Source organism: Poecilia reticulata, linkage group LG3, assembly GCF_000633615.1.
Source record: "Poecilia reticulata strain Guanapo linkage group LG3, Guppy_female_1.0+MT, whole genome shotgun sequence".
Classification (NCBI taxonomy): domain Eukaryota; kingdom Metazoa; phylum Chordata; class Actinopteri; order Cyprinodontiformes; family Poeciliidae; genus Poecilia; species Poecilia reticulata.
The window spans coordinates 8,033,748-8,058,078 of record NC_024333.1 but is presented as its reverse complement, the minus strand read 5'-3'; the positions used below and the strand labels follow the sequence as shown (position 1 = coordinate 8,058,078).

Sequence of the window (24,331 nt, the reverse complement as noted above, 5' to 3'; positions counted from 1 at the left end):
AATAGAATTTGTTTAAGTGTTCAGGATCATTGAAAAGCTCCTGAAGCAAAATAAAACACAAACAAAAGAAACGGGTATATCTTTAAACAGATGATGTTTAAAAGCCCCTAAACGCCAGTAGAAACATGTTTAATTCACAACTGTGTTTGGGTCAGAGGTTGAGGTAGATAAGTATTTTATGCCTCAATATTTCTACTTGTTTTTCACAGGAAAGTTAAAAAAATAAATATTTGTAAATAATGTAGCAGATGGTTCTTATTTTAAGTAATTTTTTCTTTCCATAGACAAAAGTTCTAACAGCGTCTTTTTTAAAAATGTGTTAATATTTTACTTTTAATTTCAGTAATTCTCAAAATGTTCTGCTGTTTTTGAATGCTGTATAGCATACTGTTTTCTTTTTTTTTTTTTTGGAGAGTGCCTATTAGTGGGACAGCAAATTATTAAGCCTTCTGATAACAACATGCTCAGTTGGGAATAGGTTGAAAGTGGTGCGAACAATAGTTTTAGATGTGTCCATAGCTGATGGTGCTGCTCTCCTCGCCTCTGCAGAGCCAAACTTTCCCAAAGATTATCCCACCGGATGTCTCCTGGGCTGCGTTAACGTGACCGAGTGCCTGTCTCAGGAGCAGTTCAGACAACAGGTTTGTGAATCGCATCCCCTGATTATACTCATTTTGAAAGGCACAGCAACACTTGAGCACTATTTCGTGATAAAATGTGAGAACTGTTGATTTTGTTCTCGTGTTTCATCATGTTCAGTGTTTACACCAGACGCTGGAAAATTGTCTCTCTCACACTTTCTGACTAGCTTCAAAAAGGACACGGTTTTAAATAGGTGATTTGACTCAAATCATAATGATAATAAACATCTGATCTATTAAACTAGAAAGTGTGATCATGCTTAAACGATGGCTGCAGTATAATTTCCTGCCAGCAGAGGTCAGACTGCGCTGCTTTTTATTTGCCGCATCATATTTTCTCCCAGCAGAGGCAGAATGCGCCACAGGAACTGAATTCTAGGCTTCTTCACTGCACCATTATAAATCTGATAGTTAAACACTCAACAGTCACTCTTTGTTTGGGGAATTGGGGAAAAAAAACAAAAAGATTTAAAGTAGATGAAAGTGGCTTTTATCTAAAGATGCGTTGTGATTCTACTTTCTGCCTTCATGAGCTTACAAACCTCTAACCTAAACTTTTATTTCTATTTAGCATAAATTATGGCATGGTTGGCAAGTTTTAACTAATCTGAACTGATTTGCCTCTGAAACTGAAAATATTTTTTTGTTGTTTAAAGGTCTCTATGTTTACCATCCATTTTATGTGTCATTAATATACTGAACGTTTATTAGAGATTTAAGAAGAGCTTCTAATATTCATAACAACAGATTTTTTTTCATTGGAAATCTCTGTGACCTTTTTAATAAATGAATAAATAATATTGACTTTAGTAGCAGTACTACTAGTAATGCTAGTGAGGATTTATTTTTTGAAGGTGTAGCTTTATGTTTATGTCTCTACGGTGAAGTGCAGACCTTCTTTATTTCTGTCTGAGCATTTCTGAAAAAGAAATGCCTGTCCTGCATGTAAAACATGAAGTCTTCGTGTTTTACATGCACATAACGGCTTTCAAAATTATATTCTTGAAGCGGCATCAAATTAGCAGTCAATTTAATTGTCTGTATTCTATTTTATGCCTCTAATAAAGTTTGATGTTGTAATACCAATAGATACTGATGCAAAAATAGTGTGCAGACCGTTTTTAATTTGGTTTTATTTCCACAATTTCAGTGAATGAAGTGAAGTAATCAGATGCAATTCATTTTAATTATGCAGCTAATAGTGTTTTTGTGACGGTCCTGTGTACTGCCACATTTTTTTGTGTGTGTGTGTTTTTGGTTTTTTTTTGGGAAACATGTTGGACAAATATATTCCAGTCTTGCAAGCTACCAGCTTTCTCACAGATGTTTGCACACACTTGTTTACTATATTAGACTGGAGCCGATCACATATGGAAATTGTCTCATGTTGCAAAACAGACTCAAGGGAGAGGAAAGGAATAAAAACAAAAAAGCATCCGTGCTTTTCTTTGAGCCGTGTTCTACTCATGTTTTCATGTGTCTTTAAGACCCAGTTTTAAACACACGCACGCACACACACACACACACACACACATACACATGCGTCTTTCTGCATACAGCCGGTTGTCTTGTGTCTGAAAAGCTTTCAGAATGTGTGCTGCGACACGATTGCATTCTGACTGCTGGGACCTGTAAATTTAAGGGCTTTTTTCCCCCCCCCTTTTGTGCTCCGTTCTCATTCTCTCCTCCACCACTCATTCCACCCAGGGCTGTAAAATCATGTTTGCAGGCTGTGTGACTGCCCTTTCATCCCGTGAAAGGGTGTGTGTGTGCATTTGTGTGTATGTGTCCACTTGTACTGAGCAGCCATAAATAACCCCTCCACACACACGCACACGCATACACATTCAATGGCCCCCGTTAAAAAAAAAAAGAAAGAGAAAGCAAGGCAGATGTAAAAAAATAAATAAAAAATGAGTCAACCAGAGAGAAATAACACTACCAAACGCCTAACGATGGTGTTAAGCTGAAGGTTAACACACATTTCATTCAACTTGGTGGAAAAAGTATCATCTATTATCCATTTAGCCTTTTAATCTCGCTTCCTTTCTAGTTCCAAGGAGGCGCGTTGTGTTGGTGCATAGTAGCACATAGCTGTGCTGCTAGGCAGTGTGAGTGGGTGAGGTGTAGGATTTACTGTCCTGAGCTGGCAGCTGTGGGTGGTTAAAAGAGGGGTGGTGAAGGACAAACAGCCATTTTTCTTCAGGCTTTTCTAAATCTGTCCCAAGTGATGTCTGAAATGTATTCAGAGAAAGTAGAATGTGGGTAGATTAGGAAAGACATGAGTGAGGCACTAAAAATTTATATATGTGTAAAAAAAAATAAAAAAAATGCTAAGAACGGTATCCAATGCCGTTCTTAGCTTCATGTCATCCATGTGCCGTAGCAGTCATTCCCCTATTGGGGCGCTGCTGCGTAGATCAGCACCGCAACTGTAATAGTATAGAAGCGGACCGTATAGAAAGCAAACCTGCGGCCGAGCAGGGATTTTGTTGGCTTGACTTCACCGATTCTTTCTCCAGTTAGAAACTGACTGCTGTATCGACCCGTCCTCCAGATAATCTCTCACTCCATCCAGCTCCCCATCCCCCACTACCACTGATCATTTGTGGGCCATTATGATCTGTGTTGCCTCTCTCCTCTCTCACTGCTCGGTGCTCACTCAGCAGCGGGGTGGAGGGGCTTGCCTGGCAGAGGATGATGGGGAGGGGGGCTTTGGTGGGGTTGGGATAATATATGGTGTCTTGCAAAGGTTTTCACACCTCTTGATTTCACATTCTGTCACATGAGAATCAGACATTTCAGTGTACTTTACTGGGATTTTATGTAATAGACCAACGTAAGGTAGTGTGTAAAAGTGATTCTGAGTTTTATTTGGTTTCTAAACCTTTTTAACAGATTAAGAATCTGAAAAGTGTGGCGTGTGTGAACCAACTTACCTGTGCAACGCTTATTCTTCTTTGCGAGATAGAATGGATAATGTGTAGAAGGAGCCATTTTGGAATGTTGCCACAGATTTAGTTCTGAGGTTTGACTAGGCCATTCTAGCACATGAATATGCTTTGATCTGTTGCAGTTCTGGCTCCATGTTTAGGGTCACTGCTGTGATTTAAGGTGTATTTTTGCTCCGGTCAAAAGCTTTTCAGGTAGTGTCGTGTTAGTTTTCTTCCACACATATTTTGCGTGTAGGCTACCAAAATTGACTTTTTGGACCACATTCATTCATGTTTTCCATGTATCCTTATGACAAACTGAAAATTGGCTTTTGGTTTTGTTTTGCAATGGCTTTTTTTCCCCCTTGCTGCTCTTCCATAAATGCCATATTTGTGAAGTCTTTCATCAGATTCTCCCAGTTGAGTTGTGGGATCTCTTTAGCTTTTCCAGAGTTACTATTCTTGCTGATTTTCTACAGTTTTTGTTTACTGCTTAACTTTGCTTCAAACCCATGTAGAAACTGAGATTAAAGTACACAGAAGTGGACTGTGATTACTAATCAGGTGGCTTCCCAAGTAATTTACACTGGATTTTTTTTAAAGGTATCAGAGTAAAGAAGGTTGGAGATATACTTTCTGTTTTTGATTTTTTTGATGACATAAAACCAACTTTTAGCTTGGGGAAATTTGGAAATAAGACAGCAGTGGTTAGAAAAGGCTGATTTCATCACTGCATTGGATGACCAAGTTGACATGGTTTCGTCTCTGTCATTCAGGCAAAAAATAAAAAAATAAATAAATGTTTGTTAACTTTGGCCTGCAAATGCAGACATGTCTATGTTAGAACAGATTTTATGGGTTGACACCTGCAGGAGATCTCGGTAAAGGTCTGATTTCTATTTAGAGATCAGATGAGGGGCTTTAGAGGAGGTTTGCATGGCACAAGTTGTACTTTTTTTCTGCTTTGTGTTGAGTCAAGTGGGATTTTTGTAACTATCCAAAGATCCTCAGTTTGAAATTATGTTGAAACAGTTTTGCATCATTCGCAGATGTTGAATAAGCTCATCAACGTATTTTATTAACCACAGGTACTCAGCGTTGAAGTCTGACATAACACATCCCCCATCCCAGGAGGAAATGTGAGATGCACACATATTTAAGACATGACTTGTTCTGAATGGTTTCCATCAGCAGGTTTCAGCTGGTGTCGACTCACGTCTGACCTCTAAAACACACGCTGCACGAACAAAGCTAATTTTATTCTGCTGACTGAAGACGACAACAACAAATAGAAAAGGGTAAAAGGGGGAAGATTATTTAAGGTGTGGTAAGAGGATAAGCACATGTTTGAATAACCTAGAGAGAAAGCTGCTTTCAATTTAGCTGCTTCGCTCAGAAAGTCCTGCTGTTTGAAATGCTCAGTCACTGTCGTCGCCAACCAGGACCAGTTAACAACGTTTTCAGAAATAAATCGCTTTCCATTCATTTTGATTGCATTTGCTTGTATCGGTGTCATGTATAAAGGAGCACCCCAGTGCACTTTTGTTATATTTTAAAGGAAGACTCAACCAAGACCATTTTTGTGCTGTTTGGTGTTTTAATTGCCAGGTCTCTTGCTTAACATGTTGGGTTGTTAGTCAGTGTTTCCTTTGTATTTAAAGCAGCGGCGTTATATATTTTTCAGGCACACAGTGCCGTTTCATAGGACTATCAACTAACTATGTTACCTTCTGTTGTTAACAAGGTCAACAAAAGGTTGTTAACCTCTGTTAAGTTGTTAAAATGCTGCTTAACGACAGCATGTTCTGTTGTTAAGAAAATGTTATGTGTATATATCGAAAACAACTTGATTTAGCATCATAGACGTATTTGACACCTTGAAATAATTTCCCTCTGTCTCTAAGAATTTTGACATCACCGCTTTGCCTCTCCTTTGCTTTTTTTCTTATCAACGCAAGTCAGAGATATAGATACTTACATAGACTCAAAAATATAGAGTTTAAGTACAGCCTTTGACAGAAGCCAGTTTTATCCATTCCAAAACCCATTTTGAGAGGATTTTGGAATCCTGTTGGAACATTCAATTGAGTACAGTATCCTCAATTAATTGAGCATACTGTAAGGTTTAATAACAAGGTTCAATTGGATGAATATGTGATTGAATAGAAATTATTTTTTTGGGAAAGTTTCTTGAGACGACTTTTGTTGTGAATTGACACCGTATTAATAATCTAAATTGAGTTGTGTTTAAGTTTTAACCATTTGACCCCATAATCATTCTAATATTAAAGGAAAATGGTCAGGATGTTTAAAAATCAGCCCAGGTGAAATTTGAGAATCAAGTCTTGGTGTCGCTATCCACAATGAAGCAAGTGTGTCATATTTATAGACTCAGAGGGTGTTGACCAAAAAAGAAGTGCCTGCTCCAAAATTAGTACCTTCAAAGTTTGACTTAAATTGGCAACTACTCGCACAGACAAGCCAAAAGACTTCTGGAGAAAAGATTTACGGTCAGACGAAACAAGAAATTGAGCTGTCTGGCCACAATGTCAAGAAGTACGTTTGCAGAAGTGAAGGGGAGCCTTTTAACCCCAAGAAAGCTGCACCAGCGGTCGAGCACAGTTCTTAAAACTGCTGAGGGTCATTTTAGCTGCCGGTGAAACTGGTGTATAGAACCAAGTGAATGGAAATGGATTCACAACACTGGCATGGTCACTCCAAAACATTAATCTTACTTCCAGATAGAAGAAACATTTGGAAGAATGTTTGATTTTTCCAGCAAGTGAAACGGTCGACTTTTTTTTTTTTTTCCATGGAAAAAGTAGACAAAAACATAACACTTTAGTAATGATATTGGTATTGTCACACACTGGTTCCTATAAATGAAAAGATTGGACCTTGACCCTACTGCAAATGTTTGAGGAAAGATTTAATCGGTCATTTGTTTTGTTAATCATCGAAGAACCTCTACATTCATGCATGGTTTTTAAATAATCTTCTTATAAGGTCAGGAAACACACACAGCCAAAAACACAACACCCGAATCAAATCAGTGCTTAATGTTGTCACCCTTTGGCAGGTAGGCCATTCACAGCACCGCCATACCTCTGTGGATCTTGGCTGTCTCATTGTCTTCTGTCTCTTAGTGTAATCCCAGATTGACTCAGTGTTGATGAGATCAGGGGTTTTGTTTGGGCCAGGCCATCTGGCGTTCGACTCCTCGTTCTTCTTGGCGCTGGAGATGGTTTTGTTTGACGTAGTTGTTCTGCGGCAGACTAAACTGGGAATCATCAGATGTCTTTTTCAATGAACGGTTGTGTGTGTATGCGTGTCGGATACTTTTAAATGGTTTGTTTTGTTCTGGGTAATTCCCTCTCAGTCGCTGGCATTTTTTTTTCTTTTTTTATGAGAGCAATGTTCTTTAATTTTAACAAGGCTGTAAGTTGTTGGGTGTAATACTTTATCACCGCGTGTTTTTAATCCGTTCTTGTTTTGCAGCTCGGCGGGATCGAACGCACAAGCACATGTGAGATAACTGGAGCCAGGCTAAGACCACATCACACAGCTCTGAACCCATAGCCACTTATCTGTTAAAAGAAGTGCTGGTTCCTGTGGAATTCCATTTGTGTGCGCTCTCCTCCTGACCTCCACAGTGGAGCTCCCGTGCTTGTTAGGCGAGCTGGAAGCTCCGGCTGATGCCTGAGTTTCCTTGTGTGGTAATGTGATATTTATATGCTGAAAGCCTTCCTGCCAGCATGCCTCTCACACTCGCGCGCACACACACTCTCTCTAACACACACAGGATATATTGGATGCATTCCAAAGGAAGGGAAGTCAGGCATTTCTTTTTTTTTTTTCCTTCCCCCTGTTTTTGTCTGTAACATTGTTTGAGTCCGTAAAGATGGCTACTTGCTTCTTTTTTTTTTCTCTTTTTTTTTTTCCTTTTTTGCTGCCCCGTCTATCATTGCAACCCCACCCCAGGTCAGCGGTGTAAAACTGTAAAACTTTATAGACGGCTCATTTTATGTATGCTGAACAGTCGTGCGCACTTATTGTCAGTCAAGCATCTTTGAGCCTTTCTGGTGAACCTCGTTCATGCGCTGACATTCCTCCCCTTCCTCCCTCTTCCTTGCTGGGCGGTTTGCCATGGCAGAGAGGTCAGACATCATGTGATTCTGCAGCACTGTGTAGAATGCATTCAGCCAAGAGCCCCCCCTCAGCACTGGACGGCAACCAGACAGACCTCAGTCGCAGGTTTTCCACAGCATGAAAAATACATCGAACCATCTGCCAGACTTGAAATGGCCTGTTACTGCTGTCCACAGACCACTTCATTAAATGTCACAGTCCCTGTGGTTTGGGAAGCTGACACTCAAGCCCCTTTATTATCGGCCCCCTCGCTGTGTTCTCATTTAGCAGCCTTTGTTCCCCGTTCTGTATGCTGATCACAGGAATATGAGGCAATAAAGAAAACCATACGTGCCGCGTTTCAGGCGGCTTTCTTTGATGCTCGTTTGATGAGAACAACTCGCATTCAAGGAGAGGTAACTCGACACCAATCTGTGTAGAGAGGTTGACTAAATTTCACACACACCTAAACATTTTCATCATCTTTTCTATTTGACTAATTCATTGGTGTTGGTAAAAAAAAGAAGCGTCGTCCTCCAGATATTTTAAAACTACAGCAGTGCCTTGTCTCTCTGCTTAAGTGGAAAATGGCGCTGAGGTTATAGTCATTATGTAGTCATTACTCCTTCACAGTCCTTGAGACTATAAACAGGAAAGCCTGCAGGGTATACCCTGACTGTTGCACTGTCGACTGATATTATTGACTGTTGACAGGAAATGGAATGATGATGGTAAACAAGTGATGGCAGATCTTTTAGTTGGTTAGCGAAAACTCAGCTTTGGCATTTAGAGTTTCAGATAAACTCCATAAATGTTTGTTGTCTTGTCGGCTTAATAAACTTGATATTTGTGTTTGGTGGAGCTCAACTGATATGCCCAGTTCCAACATTTAGAAATCAGAGCAGTATTGGTATTGAATTTTTGCCAATTATTTGGGATATCTAACACGTATTAAGGTATACCAAGGTTTCAAAAGGCTTTCCAAGTAAAGTGCAAGAATTTAAGTTTTCTCTGGTTGTGGGAAGCAATAGCGCATTGCTGCTTCTTCATTAGTTGCTGTACCCTGCTAGCTAGCTGCCTAAGCAAGGCATTTACATTTTCTTCTGCATATTAGACACATTTTGGCTGCTTTGAAATAATTCTGGTTGCTAAAAGAGCTGTGGTTTGAAAACTACATCGGCACTAACCATGATAATGCTTTCTTTTAATAGCTATAGTTAGCAAGCTATGAGCTAGCTATAACCTGTCTATTTAACTGCTCTTTGTTAATAGTTTTACTTCATAAGTAAGAGTAAAATACTGTTAAATATTTTGCACCAACAGCATCTAAATTACAAAAAGCAGTACATACATATTATTACTGTAATAATTAGTATGGTATATAAGCAGAACCAATTCAAGTTTTTCTGTTATTTAAACAAGAAAAATTTATCATTTGGCACACCTTTGTTTTCATTTTCAGTCAAGTGCTGTAAAAACATATTTTTACTCGTAGTTGATAATACTGGTGACTCCCACTTCAGTCCCTGCCCAGTCCTAACTTTAAAGCTGAGCATCCGTTTTGTTTTTGTCCGTATGAAAACAGTCTTTGGGTTGCCAGTTTTTTCTCGCTGTGAAATAAAGCTCCAACTGTGTTAAACAATGTTTGCATAAAACAAGACCTCTATAGATGTTAATGTTGTGATCTTCCTAATGCTTTGCCGCAGGCAGAACTCTGCCTCCTCTTCCCCTATAATAAGCTTTAATGAAGCATGGAATCAATATGCTTGACATTTATCTCCCATCTTCACATCTGGTGTTTGTTGACGATGCCCCAAAATGGCTCCTCATGAGGCCAGCGTGTGTGCCAGCTCTGTGTTTTGGAAGAAGGAAATGAGTGAAGGTTGTGTCAACTTGTGTGGCGTAGTCTGTAAGTACTTTGCACAAAGCCAGCAGGCGACCATGTTTTCCTGCTATGATGTTATCAGGGATTGTAAAAGATCTTAGTGTAATGCCTTTCCCCTTCTAAATGTGAGAGCAGATATTACCCCTCACAGAATCTAGATAATTATGGGGGTTTCTGCGTTCTCCAGGCGTGTTTATGCAATTGCTCAATGTCGCGTAAGCCAGTGTGTGCTCATTGGAGAGTGATGTTTATCCCTCCAAGCTACAGCCTAGCAGCAGTATTACAACGACAATCTCTTCTCAAGAGGGAGAACTGGAAAGACAGAGAGCGAGAGACTCTCTGCCACTGCGGGTCAGAGATTACAAACTCAATTGTACTCTGCTGGGTGACATGTCTGCTCAGCAACTTCCTGCCAGCGACAGCAGAGGAGAGGAAAGTATGGAGAGAAAGAGAGAGAGAGAGCGAGAGGCCAACCGTGCTTCTAGTGCCATTAATCTTTCTCTCATTGTGTTCAGCAAAATATAGCCTCCACTTGTCCAGTAAAGCACTAAGTGGGACTTATTTTCAGCTGGCATTCACAGTAAAAGTCATTATAACTTCTATAAATAATAAATATTATTATTAGTTAGGGTTCTTTGCACACTGGGCTGCTGTTGTTTTGAAATTTTTCTTTTAAATTTGCTGTTTGAAGGAAAAATAAAAAACCAGTTTTTTAAATCCGGTGGATATAAGGGGAGAGAGACACGCGTGTGCGTGTGTGTGTGTGTGCGTGTGGGGGTGTGTGTGTGTGTGTGCGTGTGCACGCACCCACTGCCCACTTTCCCATGTACATTTGTTCAAGTGCTTGGAACGCATACAGTGACTCAGCCAATTGCATGGCAGCAACTCACTGCATTTGGGCATCTCGATGTATTGAAGACTACTCTGTAATCATCAGAATGGCAACAAAGGGGGATTTAAGCGACTATGAATGTAGCGTGGCTGTCGGTGCCAGACAGGCTTTTCTGAGTATTTCAGAAACTGCTGATCGACCGGGATCGCTTCCATTTACAGAGAGCGATCCACAAAAAAGGGAAGCAATGCAGAGAGCAATTGATGAATACAACTTTCTGAAGCCAGAGGAGAATGGGCAGCTTTGTTCACGATGATGCAAAGAGACTAGCAGCTCAAAGAACCAGTTGTTGCAGCCAAGCTAGGCGCAATGCCGTCTTTGAAAGCAAAACACATTGAACTTCGAAGCAGCAAAATACCCCAAAGGCTGCTACTCTTGTGAGTGAAGAAACATAAACTGGAGTTGGTTTCCACAAGCTCACTCAAAAATGGGCAATAACATCGGAAAAATGTTGCCGACGTTCCCTTGGTAAGGTCAGAGTTTGCTGAAACGATATGATAGCATGGCTATCATTTAACTTTGTCTAGTAAAAACTAGCGTTTTTGGCTAGTGGCTGAAAATCATATGGGGTGTGAAATTAAAAACTAGTCATAGTTTTTAATTATGACTATATAACTAGTCATACAAAATGCAATTGGTTGTCATGTTTTTGTGTGAGTGTGTAACATCTGCCAGTATTTCTCAGCTAAAGTAATTTTTCTTCAATACATACATCTGTCCCAGTAAAAGCTGTGTCATCGACAAGATAGTGTGCCCCATATGCCCAACTAATTGAGAATGAATAAGACATGCTTTAACGCTTGGAAAACCTCTAAACTGTTGGATACTGAGATAAAATATGCAGTCTAAATACATCGTATTAAAATGTCCTTAAAGATTTGAGATATTTTTTTAATTTTGAATTAAAATATTTTGGTTTGTGTTGCCTGACAGTCACCTAACCTTATTACTGCTACATCTACAATGATTTAGTGAAGTAAGCTCTCTACTGAAAAAACTAAAGCATTGGTGAAACATAAAGTGATTCAGATTTCTAAAACGTAAACGTTTAAAAACATGAAAATATGGAGACTACAGATAAAGAGATAATCTGACATTACACACTGAAAACAAATTCTTGTTTTGATTTATCAACAATATTGCAATTTTCACATGGCGACACTGGAGAGAAAATTCACATTTTTACTGACTTGAATGAAAGCTGTGACTACTTCATTCTTGTCCGTCTCCCACGTTTAGTGAGCTCTCTTAAAGCTCTGGTGCACCGGCCCCCCTGCCACGCTTCACTGGGTAAATATGACATGAATTGCTTTTGCAGGCTCAGTGTGTGAAGCAGAGTATTGATTTACATGCAACACCATTTTCTTACCTTTTAAATTGCCGGTGGTCAGCGCTGCGCGAATAGCATTCCAGGTGTTTTCTGCTTTGTGTTTGGAAAACAGGCATGTTATCACCATGGAAGAACACATCTTTTTTCCATTTAAATGAGCAGCTCTTTTGCCGAGCAATTTCTTCAGTCGTTTTGAGTCCAGATGTCACTGTAATAACATTGGAATTTCCCAAAAGCAACAGAGCCATTCTCTTCCCTGGCCTTTAGTTCAACCTGTTTGTGTTATTTTCAGACAGACCATAGAAAAAAGTGTTTCACTTTGATTTGGATCAAATCAAAGTGAATTCTTAATTTTTCTAGAGTTTAAAGGGGCAATGTTATGTCTTTTCCAGGCACATGGTTTCATTTCATAGCACAATTAAGTAACTATGTTACTGTCAGTTGTTATAAAAATGCTGTATATACCAAACATGGCTTAAAAGAACTTTGACGTCACAATTTAAACACCTTAAAAATGTGCCACTATCTCTTTAAGAAGCTTCTGCTCTTTCTGACACTCCGCCACCAGCACGTCATCACAACAAAGCCTTTTAAGACTTTAGTAACGTTTTTATTAGCAGTTCTTATGATGAGTTAGTCAGACGGCTTGTCCTCCATAGCAAGCCATCTACTCTCTTCCACACACAATTAAAGGATATCCACCAAAAAACCCACATAAAAACACTTCCTTTTCCTGGAGCTAGAGAGGCTGCTGTGAACCTGCCATTGGCAATTTGCTGACAAATTTGGGAGTTTTATTCAGATTTCTTGACATTATTGGTGTAATAATGAAGAGGCGCGAAAAAAATTTTCCAATAATGAAAGTTGTGCATGGAGAGATTAGTTTGATGAAATTCTACTCCTTCAATGAAAATAAAACGCCTAAGTTTTAAACACAGGGAATACCAAAGTATTTATCCAGTCCCCCATGCTTTAAAAATTCTAAAAAATCTGAGCTCTTGCGGGAGGTAAAAGCATAACTTAACAGATTCTTCTCCATTTCACACGTCAGTCAGTTTATCTTAATATGTTGTAAGTTTTTGCAGAGACGGATGAAGATGACCTAAAAGTCAATGGACTGCCTTCCCTGAATGCCCCCCGCCTAAACTGTGCAGACTGCCAACCTCCATAGGAAGGAGCAGTTATTCCCCACAGTGACTGAGTGAACACAGATGACAGGGGTTGCACTCCAGTGTCAGTGTATCAAAGCAAATATTCACCTTGAGAGACAGACATCTTTATACATTTTACCATCCTTCTCAATTTTCACTTTATGACAACAAATGCCCACTGTGAAGTGGTTTGTAGCTTTGCTCAACATAACAGCCTCTTTGCTGACAGCACCTGTGTTCAGGGGACCTGGATGAAAGAGACTGGAGTGGAAAAAAAAAAAAGTTTTAGTGCCTTTGATTACCAGAATTTTTTTTTCTTTTTCTTTGAACCCAGACATCAAAATATCTCTTCTCTTCTCTGTTCTATTTTGTAACAGAGGAGCAGTTTTCCTGTTTACATTTCCCAACAATGAAATCTACTTTTACTCAAGAATCCATTATACACAATCTTTTATTGAATTCATCGCCCCTTTATCACCGTACACTCTCTTTGTTAATAAAACCTGTCTCTTTCCCTAAACTCCGTTCTGTGCCACGCGTTAGAAATCAGCGTACTTTTTCTGAATTTGGTGAGAGCCCCTGCTCTCGTCAGACAGAAGCTCAGCTATAAGCACAAGATAGGAGCCCTTTTCGCCGGAAAGTTCCAGCCGCTCGCTTGTTGAGTCTAAAAAGCTCTGACTGTTGAGAGGCCGTCTTGTTTTCTTCTTGCCAGAGGGCCACCACAGGAGGTGAAGTCATAAACATGGCTGGGAAAGTGGAACTGGCAGAAGCGAGGAACTCTGTGTGAATCTCCCTACAAAGACACATGACTTCACAACACCTGTCAGCACGAGTGCAGACTAAATAGGCCAAAGTGTGGCTTTCTCTTTACCAACACTGTTTCTATTAAGCTGGATTGTTGTGCTCATTAAGCACAAGGATTTAAGTTCAACCTAATTTCCTCCAGCTTTTGTTTTGAAGGGAGCTCTGGCAACTCGGCTATATTTTTCATGCAAATAACTATAATTCATGACCTACAGACGTGTTCTCAAACTAAATACATTACTGCGCAAATATAACAGGTGGAATAATGCATTAAACCTTCAGGATTCATGATAGTTCATTGTCATGCACTATAAATTGTTAAAGAAAATAAAAACATTTTATTTTTAACTAAAGAAATGCAGAAAATAGGCCCAAGTTTCTATTTCCACCAAATTGTGACATTTTGAACTGCTCAGAAGCATTTTAAAAGGGATTAACATGTTTTTTTCAGTTGAGCAGACACTGGAGCAGTAATTGGAAAATCGTGGCCTTGGTACTGAGCTTCTAATAATGAGACATGGCTCTTGTTGTGTTGAGGATATTAATAATGTACAAAAAAATTCAGGAGCCGGTGTTGGACACTCCTGGATAATTAATGTTCACTCTCCAACTTGACACCAGTTGATTTGGTAGGTGAAGGAGTGTGTTAAATTTTTAATCGTGCCACCGTGCAACTTGGAGTGTGTTTCAGTCGCTCCCTGTTTTAGGTGGTAAGGTTGTTGGGGTTTTTGTCACTGTTTGATCTAATAACTATGCCTGATATTAGCAAAAATAAAAAAGCACCTGCTCACTTTCTACTTGTTTTAGAAAAAGCTATACCAAATTTCCTGCTGTGACATTACAATGGTAATGTAATGGCAGGAAATGTGATTGTAAAAACAAAAATCTCTATTTACGTTGTACATGTAGTGTTAGGAGACCTGATTTAAGGACTGTTGGTAGCTTGTAAGACAGAGTCATTTTCCATAGTGAATCATATCCTGTACCAACATGAGCTGAAAGGCCACTCAACGAGGAAGAAGCCATTATTCAGAAAGAAAGAGATTTTTTTTAAATCATTTGGAGTTTGTAGATGCACTCTGGGACAGAAGCTTTCATTTTTGAAGAAACGTCCTGCGCTCTCATGAAACTGAAGTGGAGCTGTCTGGCCATATTGCCCATTGTCAAATTTGGAGAACCGAAGTAAACTTGGAAACACCGTCAAGTGGTCATTAAGTAACTTGAGGACAATAAAGTTAATCTTTTGGTGTGGCCGTCACAAAACCCTGATCTCATATAGAGAATTTGTGGTAAGAGCTTTTTAAGGTGTGTGTGCAAGTGAGGTGACAAGTTTGGTCGGATTTATCTTCAGACGGCGAGAAAAAGCAGGGAACTGCAGCAGCCAGTACAATCTCTATCTTATTGAGAAATGAATTGTAAAGGATGACAAAAACTTACATTTTTAGAGAGAACTCTTATTCATTAAGTAATGAAATTATGCTTGACATGGTGCATGCAAGTACTCTTCCATACATCATGTCATTTGGCTATTAGCTGTACTTCACTAGACGTCTTGCTTGTTGTCAGTATTTTACTTTTTTTGTATGACCAGTTAATCTCTTATTCATTTATACATGCTTAAACTGAAGAAAAGCATTTGAATTTAAACATTTCCAAACATAAATACAAAATGAACCTACACATATCAGAACGAACACAAAACTGTTTCATTAACGGTAAAAATTAAAAGTACCGAGAAAGAGGATCTACAAAGGTTTACAAGTGAGCTTAAGCACTGCTACAGCTGTCGGGATTTTATGTTTTCGACAAACATTCATGACAAACATGCACTTTGATTTTTATTTTCTGTTTTTCATAGAAAAGCCACATTGGTTTATTTGTTCTGATCAGCACTGCTTTTCAGTTGTTTCATCATTTTGAGTTGCCTCCAACGAAACTCAACACTTTGCTTCACAGATGTTTCATAGTAAATGTGACGTGAATGAGTATTTCTGCTGAATCGCTGCAGGCTTTTTAATGCGAAGCAGATGGAAGATGGAGTTTGCATTACCAGCAAAGGCCAGATTGGAGTAAATCAGCAAACACTCAGGAATCTTTTGAAAGAATGAAAATGATTTCAGAATAAAACCTTTATTGGTTTGCGGTCTGAGCCTTTTGGACAATATTGCACACAACTACTGTCTTGTTGTGCGACTAGCCAAGCCCATGTTGTTTGGTGTATTTTGGTTGTGGGTTGTGTCTTTTTTTTGATATAATCTTTGTCTAAAAGTACAAAGATGAGCTTGAGGATCTAATTTCTTATTTAATGACTTTTTGATATTTGTAAGCTGAGCTAACAAGTAACGATAGACAAGAACGCCAGTAAGCAAAGCTGTCATGAAGATGAAACATCTGAGAATCGATCTCTGGATGTGTTTCACCTGCTGCATCATTTGCAATACAAAGCATAAGGCCAATTTAGGAAAAAGCAGGTGTTTTACTTTACAATTGCTTCATATCCACTAGCTGACTTGTCCCCTTGAGGAGGGGAGACAGCAGAAATATCAACTGCACAGCCTGGCCTGACTGCCTATTTTTCACCTCACTCATTCTCAGTACCGCTGCCAGAGGCTTTTTTTTTTTTTTTTTAAAGGTGCTATTGCTGATAAGATGACAAGATTTATAAGTAATGATACGTTGCTCGTTGGTTGTGCTGGAGGGCAGGTTTTTAGGGTAATGACAGAACTGGAGCAACATTGTAAAAGCAGCACCACAGCTGCTGATTGACAAAATACTAAAAAATATACACAGTCTAAACAGCAGGAATTATGGACACATGGACAATTTCATTAATAAACTGATTCCAAACCCAGATTTCTTAAAAAAATAATAATAATTACAATAATAATAATAATAATAAAGGATAAAGAGGTATACAAGGCTGCGACAATTCCTCAAAGAACTCTTGGCCAAAGCAGTTATGTGTTTTACAGATGATCGTTTTATCGTTGCACACTTTCTTTTTACATTAGCTTTGACTAAGAGATATTGAAGCTCATAAGGGGAAATAAACACAAAACCTTTTCAGTTCAGGTCTGTTTAAAAAAAGAGAAGCAAACAATTTCTCTAGTAAACAGAGTTACCTTAGTGTATCATTTTTAGTTTAAAGCTGCACATTTCTTTTGTACTAAAACCACAATAAAATGGAACCTCGTATAGTGAGAAAGGACAAAAAGAACTGATAAAAAAGGGTAAAATTGAGTTTGAAAGCACATAGAACAAACGGCGAGTTTTGGGTTATTCTTTCTTTATATAAACATTTCTTTTCATTCTTTCAGTCACAACCTCTAGTTTCAGTGGTGAATCGTGCAGCTTCCCATTTTAAGAACGTGCTTGAACCAGCATGCACAATAAAATACTGTTGTAAAACTAATATACAATATTGTGGAACACAGTACTTCAATCCATGTTCCCAACAAAGCTTAAAATGGGCACATATAACTTTTCAACATTACTGAACTGGTTGTAAATTAAAGGCTGGGTTAGGTTCCTTCTGAACAAAAAAAAAAAAACTATATGGTGAAAGATGGACGCAACTTTTCAAGAACAAATTAATTAATCAGATGATTTGATCACTCCAGGATATTTTTGATAGATTGCTCAATTACTAAAATACCCTATAGCTAAGTAACAAAGACCCACTGTGAATTGCAAAAACAACCATAGCATTAAAAAATAAGTAAAGACTATAAGGACTGAACATTTTGAAGTAATTTAAACTCCATGGTCAGTCATGTGTCTGCGGTGTTTGCACATCTGTAATTGCACACGCATGCACTCTTCATGCATCATGAATCTCATTGGGTTCCAGTCCGGAGTTTCCTCGGGGCAGTGGTGTTTTTTTGGTTGTGGCGGCTTGATGCATGCCAGGAACAAGGTTGTTTTGTTTGGGGGAACATGATGAATTAAAGAGCGATCGGTGAACGACGCCGTTGCATCCATTTCCCAACAACAGCCTTTCACCTCTCACATGTAGCCCATTGCTCATAGACAAACCCATCTGTTTCTCCATTCCCAGGGTAAGGCCAGCCTTGACAGAGCTGCCGAGACACTATTTCACAAGTGTCTTATGTGGGAAGACACAGATGGTTTTTCTGTTGTCCCCTATCTGTCAAAATCTTTGTCTTGGTGTTTCTCCGTTGCCTTAGACTCGTATTAGAATACCTTTCTTGCTGAATCGTATTCCTCATATTTACTCTGTCACTTTCCCATCTCTAGTTCCCTTTCTTCCCCTTCCCTGCCCCCCCCCCACCTCCCTTTATCCACCCTCCTCATTTTTAAAAGCCACATGCTCCCAGCCCGTCTGGCTCAGTTGCTCCCTGCCAATGAAGGGCTTTTTATTGGGCTGAGATTGAGTGCAGCCAAGCAGGGCCTGGCTATAGTGCTGATGCTGGGGCCAGTCTCACAGTTCCCCCCCACCCCTTACCCAACCCCCAATCCCCCTCCTGACTGCACAGCCCACTCCACATGCCTGTTCTGGTTTGGCCCTGTCGCCCAGAAGGAGATTACTTGTCTCTGCTGCCCTTAATTGCCGACAGTAGCAGAAAAGAGCCAGAGAGAGAGGAGAGAGGGAACAGTGTTGGTTTGTTGTGCTCTTAGCTGACAAGCTTGGGCTCTTGCTGTCAAATCTTTCCTCTGGTTCAGTCCCTTTTATTAAGATCTATGTTGTTATTATTAGATCTCAGCACATAGCAGTTGTGATAAAGCACTCTGAGAGTAAATTGTGCAATATATAAAACGGACGGCCAATGTGTTACGAAAGCAAAGCTGACAAACGATAACGCTCAGTCCATTACATTATCGTAAAAACAGTAGCTAGTTCTCTTTCTTTCCTCTTTTCCTGCTCTTAAAGTCACTGATATTGCCCAGGGGCTTTCTTCCAGCAGCTAGGGCTCTGGCACCCTTTTTCTTTTTTTTTTTTTTTCTTTTTTTTTCAAATGATCATTATATCAGTTTTAGTTATTTTTGAATCCCCTCAGGGTTAAACAAAGCAAATTAAATAGCTGGATATTAATTAAACTGGAACTATTTGAAGAGACTGTTGGTTTCTATTTTTACCGAATGAAATTTTGCAGGTTGGTTTCACCTAACTGGTGAATGTTGTGTCTATTCTGTGAAGTACATTTAAAATATTTTAAAATATTTTTTGACTGCTATAAACCAATATCGGATAATCCGTATTTCAATGTTTTGCTTTTTGCGGCACATGGCTATCTGTAGTTATAATTGTACTACCTGCATGTGTGTATGAGTATTTTGAAACATGAATGAGCAGTATGTGGTCTTCTCTTTGTCAGAAAGCAGAGTTATTCAGAATAGAGGTTTTGCCCATTCTCTACCATATAGTGGATTAGTACATATTCCAAACACGCTTGACATTTATGTAATGTGTCGACTCACCTTCTCTTGCATCCAGTCAACTAGTTGATTTGATGCATATAGAATATGATATTTATAGATGAGAGGTAACAGAATGAAAACAATTAAATTGGAAAAATTCAAACTGGAACATTCACATAATTGAAGATGATAATTTCCCTTATTGTTCTGCATTTACAGAAGGCAACTAACTGTACACTTGTTTACAGACCTGTCACCTCCTTCAGTTTTTTTGGTTTCTAGTTTCATGTTTTGAAGCTGAATGCACCAGTTGTTGGTAGGTTTCTTTCAGTCTCAACTCACAGTAGAAGTATATAAACAACCTTTATTGTTCCAAAAAGGGTAAATTCAGGTGTAACAGCAGCATCATAATTTGCAGGTGCACATAAAAAAAACTTCCAGAAGTGTTAGAAAATGTATGTAAAAAAAAAAAAAGATTAACAATAGTAGTAATAATATGCTTTATAAGATTATAACATGAATAGATTCTGCAGTTATTAGAATAGAAATATAGTCATGATTCAAAGGATGTGCATCTGAGTTGGATATTTCTTTTACATAATGTGCCTGAGTATTGAACTTTATAAAACACAACTGACTATTTATGATGCAGTAAGTTAGTGCAGAAAAACAACAGATGCTTAACAACAGCAGAAATGTTACTAAAATGAGAAAAAATATTGCAAATGATTGTGCTAATGCCAGCAAAGATCTATACTTCATAACATTTTTTGGGAGCAGCGATGGTTGTGGAGTCTAAGAGCTGCTGGCAGGAAGAATCTGCGATAACGCTCCTTTGTGCATTTAGGATGCAACAATCTCCAGTTTTGTATGTCACCTGCTAAACCTTCACAGAAACTTCATATTGCCTGCAATTAAAAAATCTCAGTTCAACAATATTGTTGCTACTTGAACTGAGATTTTTCTCAGTTACATTTTATCTAAAAGCTGAATACAGCCCTGTGGAGTGTAGATTATGTGAAGCCAGTTAATGGATTCTGCATTTACAGAGTTAATCTACACTTGTCAAGCAGAAATTGAATGCACTGTTAAAATAAAGGCTACTCATAGGTCTATTTTTGTTCTATTTAAATCTACACAAGTATTTATTTGCATAGTAATTAAGTAAAATCTGGTATACATAAAAAACATTCTAAATTAAACAAAAATCATTTTTTATCTTTTTATATAAACTATAGAACTACCGTATTTCCCTTGAGCTGAGCTAATTTGCTGCTGTCACCATCTTTAAATTCAACATACATATGGTGCAGTTTTAATATTCCTCTCATTTTACCATTGGCAAGAGAGCAAATAAGTACATTTCCCACATTGTCACAGCAAAGCAAATGTGGGAACAGCACTCTTGCTTGAATGCAAGACTGATGGCTGCATTTATCATCTGTTGGCACACTGGCAAGGTTAAAGTGTGCTTGTATCTACTTTCTGAAAGCGGTTTGGACCGCAGCCATGCGGCAGACATGCATTTCTATGTTGAACATTAGCCAAATGTCAGAGGAGTTTATGAGCAAGCAGAACCTTTTTGTCTCGCAGTTGTCCGGCTTCAAAAGGAAAGTAAATTGGAAGCATTTAGCTTGTAAAACAGCGTTCACACTGAGGCAGTTTAATGCAGCTGACTTAAATCGTTGAGCACATTTGTCCTTTTTTGCACAGAATGCCCCCCAAAGCTGTGTTCCTGCCTGACTTAACACACTAACTGGCAGACACATCAATGTTTTTGCTCCCCCACTGCGTTTTTGTATAAGTCAAAATAATCGATTTCATATTCCTTTTTTTTTCCCACAACAAACCCAAATTAAATTGAATGTGTAAACAAGCCCACTCTTACTTTATTAGAGCCTTTTTGATGAATATGAAGGGCTTGAGAAAACCTTTTTGTCACACAACCACAATATTTCGTGCCCTTTTGATTAACAGGGAATGGAAACAATTAGGTGGTGGAGGCAGTGATGCAAAGCAACACATTCAACAGCTTTAAATGCTAATTAGCTAATGGAGGATGAAGGAGCAAGCAACTGGCAGGGTCTCACATGAACACACTCCAGCTCTGGATGCAGCTTTGCTTGTTCCATGAAAACTGAACGGAGCTACCACCATTTTGTTTCCTTGAGGAACCACTAACAACCCAGCCATCTTGTGTGCCGAGTGATTTGTTTATAATGATCCTAAATGAGGCCAATGACTCCATGAAGAGCTTGGTGTCAAATCTTTCCTGTTACTTTTGTGGCGCATTTGTCTCAGGAACCCTAATCTGGAGATTATGTGGGGAAAATCAGTGAGATTTGCTAATTGTCGCGCTAATGACAACACAAGTCGGACAACACAAGTCGATAACGACGCTTCATTCCATTGTATGCCTTCAAGCGCTGAAGGAACATGTTGACACAGGGGTATAGTGCTCTGTGTCCCACCGGTTTAACATTAACTGTCAGAGGGGCTAAAAATAGTTCACTATGTTTTTATTATGTGATGAGGGCATATGGCATTGTCAAAAGTCCAACCTTTTTTTTATTTATTTCTGACTGGGAACCTGAAAGATCTGACTTCTGAGTATAAATAGACCGCAACAAAGTTGTGAGTTGGAAAACCAGTGGGATTGTTGTGAAGCTACTCACTGGTGGCACTACAAACATTACCAGAGCATCTTCACTCACTGATGATGTACAGCTCTGTAGGCTACTTATTTATTGACAAACAGACCATGAGGGCTGCTAATAAATTGTATATATCTGGACCTTTCATAAAATTTTATATGTCTAGTAGCCATATTAGATATTGAACTAGAGGCAGTCTGACTTTTCTTAAGTATTTTTTTGTGTTCCTGTTGTATTTCCAGCTGGAAGCTTGGAAAAGTCAATTTCCAAATAAAACATCTCATCTATCACAACTATGGTATTGCTTGTGGTGTATGATATTTCTATTAGACCATGATGCTCGCACTTGGATTTGGTATATTTTTTGTTTTATCACATCATCTGCTGTGATTGATGCTCCTGGTAAAGAGGAGTAAAAAGCCTTCCTATAAATTATTTTTGGATAATCAATGGTTTATAAATGTCACCTTTTGGTGCAGTTCTCCAAAAAGTGAACTTTTACATCTCCTGTCACCTGCTTCGTCATCGTTGGTGGCAAGATAAATCTGGGTACTCATACAAACCCGTTTGTCACAGGTTTGGGCTTTTAATTACTTGTATGACTGTAGACATGGGCAAATGTAGGGGAGTAGCTACTTTCAGGAAAGTCCACAGAAATTTGAATACATTGCAAATTGTTTTCCCCATTTCGAAGTGGGCCTCTTATGTAATATTGATAAGCCAGGGAAACTGAAAGTCATCGATTAATAAGTACAAGAATTCCTAGATACATTTTAATCTTTTTAAAAATTGAACAGAAAGTTAAATAAATTCTTTTGTTGCACATATTTTGTTAGGGATTGCTCGAGATGCCAATATTTGTGCCTCTGGCATTTTTGTAATAAAAAAAAATTGCTATTTGCTGTAGGATGTTTTCCACACTGAATAAATGTATTCAAGTTTGCATTTTTTGGCTTTACAAAACACATATTGGATGGATTCCTCCACATCTTTCATTGCATTAATTGAGTGGTTGTGTTGTACAGCCATGAATATAAGCCACTTTTCAGTCATGAAACACGTGACATTGTTTAACAGTGTGTTAAATTGCCGAGCGTCTGTTTTGGTATCTTTTATCGTAATGTTCTTTGAAGCCTCACGCAGACATGGCAGCACATTTGCAGAAAGAGCAGCATGCTTGCGTGATATTTCTCATCTGGTGAGTGAGAGAAAGAAAGGCAGACTGAGTGCTGTGTTAAAATGTTATGATAACAAGGAAGTGGACTCGTTTCTTGTGCTCCCAGTGGAATAGATGGATTTTGAAACTTCAATTGGGTACACAGTGATCTTGCTGAGATGCATAAACACTGAATAACAAAACATGAATTACAGACTCGTGTTTAATTTTTTTATTTGCTTCAAAATGTCTGCTTGATTTTTACATAATAAACTGCCTTTTAGATTTAGAAATTATAAAGAATTTAACGACGAATGAATTTGTTTGTTGTGTTAGAAAGCAGAGAGAGGCTTTCTGTCTTGTTTGGTAAATCTATTATGCTCTTTTTGTTCTTCTATTGTATTTTATCTGACAACTTATGATCCATTGTATACTTTGATTAAATGAGCAACATTTATTTCTGCCTGATATGAAATTATCCCAACTGTAACAGTTTGTAAAACAAGCTTTAAAAATCGGTCTCTGCATAAGAAAGCCTCTATAAACTGTTGTTTTACTGATTCCCCAGTGGATGGAAAGTATTTATTTATTTTTTTGTCAGCCTGTATTTGCAGTCAGTCTAAATGACTAGAAAAGTACTCCCAGCTCAATTTAGTGCTTGTCTAAATAAAATGAAGGGATTTAAGCGGCAAATTACTTTGGGGAAATGAATGGTTTTACACATATTTCTATAACAAAAACTACTTAAACAAGAGACTAAAAGATTTTCCTTCTGGTATTTTTCTGTTTAAGAAAATCAGACGGTTTTCCACGTACATTAACCTCAAGTAGACCTCGGGGAGCAGCAGTAAATTTGATTGTAAAATTAGATTCAAGTGCTTTTCTAGTGCGACAACAGGCACCAGGTGTTAGCGGGCATCCTGTTTGATTCGGTCTTTCACAACAGGTTATTAGAAGTGTTTTAAAGTACGGTGAAAGATTTATTAGAAAAAAGGGACAATATAATCATGTAGGGACAATATAATCATCAGGAAGAAAACAGGGAAATCGTAAGCACAAAATTACATCTACAAACAAACATTTTGTATAAGATTACAAATAGCTTCATAATAGGGAAGGTTCCACCAATAAAAAAAAGTCCTTGAACAAGACCATATTAAATGGACACAATCAGAAAAAAAACGATGTATCATAAATTATTTTAGAAAAAGATGTAGAAAAAAAGAGAATTTAACCATCAACCATCAGGAGGTTGTTGAGGATGTTCATTACATCCCTGCAGAAAGAAACGATCCACAAATATAATACATTTACACACAACACTTACACTGTGTGAATGGCCTTGTTTCAGAAACAGGAATAGCTGTATGGTTCATGT

At 38.5% G+C, this 24,331-nt stretch overlaps 1 protein-coding gene across 1 annotated transcript in view; it reads left to right on the top strand.

Annotated features, from left to right (window-relative positions):
• Nucleotides 1-24,331, top strand: part of trip4 (thyroid hormone receptor interactor 4) — an 83,596-nt gene that overhangs the window by 3,714 nt on the left and 55,551 nt on the right. The window contains exon 11 of the mRNA XM_008404679.2: nt 550-641. Within this exon, the coding sequence (XP_008402901.1) occupies nt 550-641 (92 nt within the window). The remainder of the gene's footprint in view (nt 1-549; nt 642-24,331) is intronic.